This window comes from Cariama cristata, unplaced genomic scaffold (assembly GCF_000690535.1).
Source record: "Cariama cristata isolate BGI_N322 unplaced genomic scaffold, ASM69053v1 scaffold14743, whole genome shotgun sequence".
Lineage (NCBI taxonomy): Eukaryota > Metazoa > Chordata > Aves > Cariamiformes > Cariamidae > Cariama > Cariama cristata.
Window position 1 is genome coordinate 117,468 of NW_009610294.1, and position 6,000 is coordinate 123,467.

The 6,000-nt window shown below is 52.6% G+C and overlaps 1 protein-coding gene across 1 annotated transcript in view; it reads left to right on the top strand.

Annotated features, from left to right (window-relative positions):
• PNPLA7 (patatin-like phospholipase domain containing 7) overlaps window positions 1-2,347 on the top strand; it is a gene marked incomplete at its 5' end in the record, with an annotated part of 119,299 nt that extends 116,952 nt beyond the window's left edge. Inside the window, 2 exons of the mRNA XM_009697840.1 lie at window positions 1,079-1,182; window positions 2,267-2,347. Of these exons, the coding sequence (XP_009696142.1) occupies window positions 1,079-1,182; window positions 2,267-2,347 (185 nt within the window). The remainder of the gene's footprint in view (window positions 1-1,078; window positions 1,183-2,266) is intronic.
• Window positions 2,348-6,000: the final 3,653 nt, after the last annotated feature.

Genomic DNA, 6,000 nt, shown 5'->3' on the forward strand with positions numbered 1-6,000 from the left:
GAGAGAGTCAGTCCTGTCAGCAGGTGACTCTCCTGCTGTCTGTTTTACAGACCCTAAAGAGATCTCTGGGTGCTGGAAGAGGCATTGACTCTGCACTGGTGTATCTTGTTCTTTAAAGTGGAAGAGGGAAGATTTAGATGAGATATCAGGAAGAAATTCTTCCCGGTGAGGGTGGTGAGGCAGTGGCAGAGGTTGCCCAGAGAAGCTGTGGCTGCCCCATCCCTGGGAGTGTTGAAGGCCAGGTTGGATGGGGCTGTGAGCAACCTGGTCTGGTGGAAGGTGTCCCTGCCCATGGCAGGGGGGTTGGAGTGAGGTGATCTTTAAGGTCCCTTCCAACCCAAACCGTTCTGTGATTCCTTGGGAGCAGCCTTCGGTGCTGGGGACTGGGGGCTTGGTGACATGTCCTGCTGCTGACTGCTGTGCCTCAGTGTGCACAGCTCTTGAGCTTCCCTAAATTGTGTTCATCTGCTGGATTACCAGAGAGAGCAGGTGATTGTCCCTGTGGAGAGGAGGGGAGGGTAAACGTCACTGTCTCTTGTGGAGCGGAGATTGTGAGACACATAATTACGATCTCCGCACCAGGAAGAGCTCACCCTGTGCCTGGAAGTCCCCGTTTCCAGTGAGTCTGTGACCAATGTGTCCAGGGGAGTTTGGATTGGTAGCTCATAGGGACGTCTTCTGATGGTTTTCCACGGGTCCTGCCTGGACTGACAGGTGGGAGACAGCGACCGTTCTGTGAAGAGCATTCACCAGGGAGCATCTCCACGTTGCCAGTGTTTGTGTTCTGGCACCCACCAGAATAACGCGGACAGTTTGCTGCTCTTGCTATAAGCTCTTTAGATTCCGGAGGGCTCCAGGACACCAGTTCACATAGAGGGCACGGTTTATTTTGTGATCTGGCTGGAGAGCCGATATTGGTGTTGCAGTAGTCCCAGTTCACTGAGCTGCAGGGAGTTGGCCAGCACTCATCCTGCCCTGCGCCAGGGCTCAATGGAGGCAACTGTCATTCTGCTCCCCGTTTTTTCTGCCTCTCTGAATGCTACTTAAAACCAGTCTTTTTTCTCTCTTCTCTCTTTAGATGAGTCAGACTACCAGACTGAGTACGAGGAAGAAGTTCTGGACAACCAGAAGGATGATTATATCGATTTCATAAGGAACCAGGTTGAAGAAGACTCTGAGTCGGTACGAACTACCCTGGAAACAGCGGTGTGAATGGTGTGCGGTGGGTGTGCGGTGGAGGTGTCAGGAAGGATACTGAGAGAAGCACCTGGAGGGGACTTGCTGAGGAGGACTGTGCAGAAATAAGTTTGCTTTTCATGTAGTACAGACACTAAATGACGCGTGCTCGCCCTGTTCAGGTCAGTCACCTGCAGCGGTGCTGTGTGTGGCAAAACCTGGTCATGGTTAAAACCTGGCCACGCAGCTCCGTGGGTTCGCTCGTGAGGTGGGTCAGGGCTGGAGAGCGTACGGCAGGAGGAGAGGCTGAGGGAGCTGCTTCCTCCAGCTCGGAGGAGAGGAGGTGAAGAGGGGATCTGAGTGCTGTCTGCAGCTGCCTGCCAGGTGCTTACAGAGAAGACAGCAGCAGAGACGTGCAGCGAAAAGACAAGAGGTGACAGGCACAACTTGCACTAAAGAAAATCCTCACTGGGTACCGGGGGAAATATTTCCTGGTAAGTGTGGCTGAGAACCACAACGGGTTGTGCAGGGAAACTCCATCCTTGCGAACTTCGAGGTGGAAACTCCATGCTTGCAAATACTTGAAAACCAAAGAGATGCCCTGAAGAACCAGATCTAGCATTAGCGTTAGGTATTATACGCTCCAGAGGTCCCTTCCAACCAAAGTTGTTTGATTCTGCGGGACATCAGGTCCACCCTGAGGAAAACCTGCCCTATGAGGCCAGACTTCACATGACATGGCCCACAGCCTGAGAAGCAAAGCTCGGGAGGGTCGTATCCCTGCCGCTCTGCCGCCGGCTAGGGTGGCCGGCAGGTTTAAAAGGTGAAGCTGCCTGTTGGACATAAACGGTTTTGCTGTGGGAGCATGTGAATGGTTTGGGAAGGTGCCCACCTGAGGGTGGAAGGTGGCTTTGGTGTTTTGAGTGAGGAGCTGGAGTGATGGGGTAAAGATTTTGTTTGCTGGGCTGATCCCCAGTGGGTAATGGTTGGTGGACAAAGAAGAGGTGGAGGGGAAGAGGAAAGATTTTATCCAGCTCAGACAGGATGCTGAAGAATTAATTTGTGCTTGCTTGCTTTTTTTCTCCTTCAGGATGAAGATATGCAGATCAGAAAGCGCAGGAATCTCCCCAACGTGGATGGCCAGGCAAGCAGCACGGGAGAGCCAGGCTAGCGCTCAGAAGAGTCTGACCTTGCTGGCTGAGAGCTGCATCCCATTCGTACTGACAGCAGCCATATTTATTTATTAAATATTTTAAAAAACCAAAGCAACGTCTAGTTGAAATTAAGCAAGCTTTCGTCCTTCTCCAGACAGGGTACGGGGCATTCAGCTGCCAGCACTAACCACAAATATCTGTGTCACGCCCAAGTCCCTCTGGTGAAGGGTGGCGGACGTGTGCCATACCACTTCGTACCGGTACGAGCGGGAGGGCCAGTTGTTAATCGCTCTGAGAGTGGCACAGGGGAAATGTGCTGGGAACATGCAGTTAAATGCTGCCTTCACGTTTGCTGCTGTATGTTCTAGTCAGTGTTTTTACTGTGAAGGCCTGAAGGACGACGGGATATTATCCTGCCGTGTGCTGAACAGGCTCCGAGCAGCAGCACTACGGAGAGGGAGGGGGTTGTGGGTCGCAGCAGCGTTGCTTTCTTTTCGTATGAATCAGGTAACTGTAACTAACTCCTCAGTGACTTTCAACCACACACTTGTGAGCAGTGCTCTGACAGGAGCAAGTCTGAATGTATTTCACTTGAAATCTACACCTAAGAAATCAATTAATGTGAACGCTAGGTATAGAGCCTGTATCCTCAAGCCATCAGCAGAACATTTACTGACAGATCATGGAGCTGACGCTTGCCGGGCAACTCTGGAATCACTACTTGGCTGTATTTGCCCTGTGAAATAAAGTTATTTTGCTGGATTGAAATGTCTGTGTGGTTCATTGTGTTGGGTCCCACAAAGAGAAAGTTGTCAACAACTAAGGGCGCAACTCGCCTCTGCTGATATCAGACTTGCGAAGAAACACGTGCGGTTTTCAATTCCTAACCCCAGCAGAAGTCACTTGGGATATTGTCAAGCATTGGAAAGAAATCCCCAGTGCTCTCCCCGCCGCCCGAGGGCTGCAGCAGTCGATGTGAGTTGGACCATGTTCAGAAGTCCCCTGGTGCTTGCTCTTCTTGTCTCACATCTGTCGTTGCTGATAGCTCCACTTGGCAGGATAATCAAGCTAATTCTTCGTTTACGTAAACTCCTCTGCTCAGCGCTAGCTCTAGGTGCTGTTGCCTTGAGGGGATTTGTCGTCCGACCAGAGCACTGAAGACACTCCTCAAAGCTGCCTCCTTTGCTGAGCTCTCCTGGCCCTCTGATGTGAAGTGCGTCAGCAGCCGGCGGCGATGCCTCCAGGCATGACCAGAGCTGGGCAGCACAACTTTGCAGCCAGAAATATGTTTGGTGGCAGCACGGAGGACTGTGGTGGTTGTAAGCCCTGTGAAGTGTGACCCGTTCTCTGCATGGAACCTCCTCTCCCTCTCCCAGCACACGTTCTCCTTCTCCACCTGCCCTGCATCATGTTTTCCTCTGTCATGTCCGTGAGCGTGCAGCCTTTACCCAGGGAGGCTGTTCCTCTTACACAAAATGATTATTTTCAAGTGTCAGAGCCTCAGTGTTTGGTTCGCGGAGGGACTCCAGCTCTCCCCTTGGTGAGACCGCCCAGCCTGGCTGCACCTCCAGCAGCCCCAGGCCCTTCCAGAAGTGATGGAAGCCATTGGAGACCTTCCCTGCAAGGATCATCCAGGTCTTTGATGCAGATTTTGATTAATGCAATTGTACAGAATATGCTGCCCTTGCTGGAGGTCGTTCCCTGCGATTGAAAAAAATTAATTCTTACAAAGAAAACTTAAAAATGGCTTTTGAAGTGGAAGTAGAGCAGCCAGGGGCTTCTGTGAAGGCAGGGGCTGTCTGTTGAGCTGGAGAGATTTAATTTCTGTTGAGATTGGTTACAGGGTTGTGTTGGTGCCTGTCACAGGAAAGGCTCATAAGCTCGGGACGAGCCTGGGAAGATTGGGAGTGAGCGCAGGGGAGTGCAGCCTTGCAGCTCGCTGCTTGGTTTCTGCAGAGCTGCTCTGAGCAAAGACAAGAGGACCACGTCTCGTTGAGCAGCAGCAGCACAACTTAGAGCTTGCTTTGTCTGCTGAGGGGATGCAAACCAGGTGTGAGCCCCTTCAGTGTCTGTATTTATAGGTGGTTACACTGCAGGAACCTTCCCCTGGGAAATGGAGAATAGGGCTGGAGTAGAGACTAACCCTAGAGATCACCAAGGTCCTCTGGTTGCTCTTACCGAGCCCATCCTGGGTCGGTGGTCTTCAGTCTTCACTGCGTACATTTAAAACCAAAAGTGCCTTCAGCAGAGGTTGGATCAAACCTCCTGAGGATGGATGGATTGTCGTTGCTCTTCCCGTAGCAGCGACCGATTGTGTTTGTTCCCTTTGCCCTGGCGGCCTGGGGCAGGACGGGCCCCACGGGTTATTTTCCAGAAGGATGCCTGAACCCAGCTCTTCTGGTACTGCTCTGCGCTCTTCCAGGAGAGCTCTTCCCTTCTGTTCAAACAGGTAATTCATTTCCAAGTTGTGTATTCTAACTCTAAACTTCCTGGCAGCCAGGCTGGCTCCTGGAGCCGGGGTGTGAGCTGCTGGGCTCTTGGCTGCGTAGCTTGGAGGAGTCGCAGAAAACTGGAAAATACTGGGCTCCTGGGTGTGCTAATTAGAGCCTCTATGTTTGCTTTGTGCCCTGTTCCACGGGGAAATGGCACTTAGTTCAGATGTACGAAGGCAGAAGATAAACCTTTGATGTGAGACTAAAAGTCTCTTCTAAATAATTGATCACGACTTTCCTCCCTAGCTGCGTTCTCCGTAGCTGGGCCCTGGACATTAAAACAATCTTTCCTTCTGTGCAGAGGAATGCAAAACTATTATGGTACAACTTTAAAGGCAAAATTGTTTTTCCAGCTTGCTTTGCTGCTGGCTGTGGTCTGCCTAGCTGCCCGGTCGGGCAGTGCAGGGTCCTGTGGGTGGTCGGCCCCATCCTGCCCTTACACCCGGGTGCATCCTAATGGCCCTGCCCTCACCTGTGCAGTTCCATGTCTGGAGGCTTTAAGCCGTCCCTGCCTACTTGGACCCCAGCCCAGTGCTGAGGAGTTGGTGCCGGATCACCCCTTCGCTCCAGGCTCTCCAGCGATGGTCCCGTTGCTGGTTTGTGAGAAATGCAGCAGGAGAAGGGTGGTTTGGAAGAGCCCGAGGTTCCCTGTCCTGGCCCAGGCCACCGTCCTGGTGGGCTTCGCTGGCCCGGGGGGTGCTGGCTTCGGCTGGAAACTGCCTGCTTTCCCTGCGATTTCTTCCTGGGTGTGTGACATCCCCTGAAAGGTAAAGTCTGATCGGAAGCTGGATGAATTTGGCCTTGCTGGAGGAGACAAAACAGCTGCTGAGGCCTGAAGATTTGATCTCAGGTGAAGAAGACACAGAGCTTGTTCCCACGAGCCTGATGCCAGCCAATGCCAAACATGAAGGAGCAGGATGGGAGCAAGGTCCTGAGGAACCACGGCCAAGAGCGGTAGCTGTGGTTGGAAAGGTTGCCCTCAAAGCCTTTGTGTCGACACGTCTGATGGCTGCCGATTGCTGAGGGTAAAGCCTTGAATGAGCTCTCAGAAACACATCCCAGAGATGGATTTGCAGCGGGTCAAGCACCAGTCCTGCGCGGTGGCCTGGGCTGAGCCCCTCCGAGCAGCCAGCGTGGAGAAGCGGGGTAAGAAATGCCGACGGGCACAGCCAGTGACC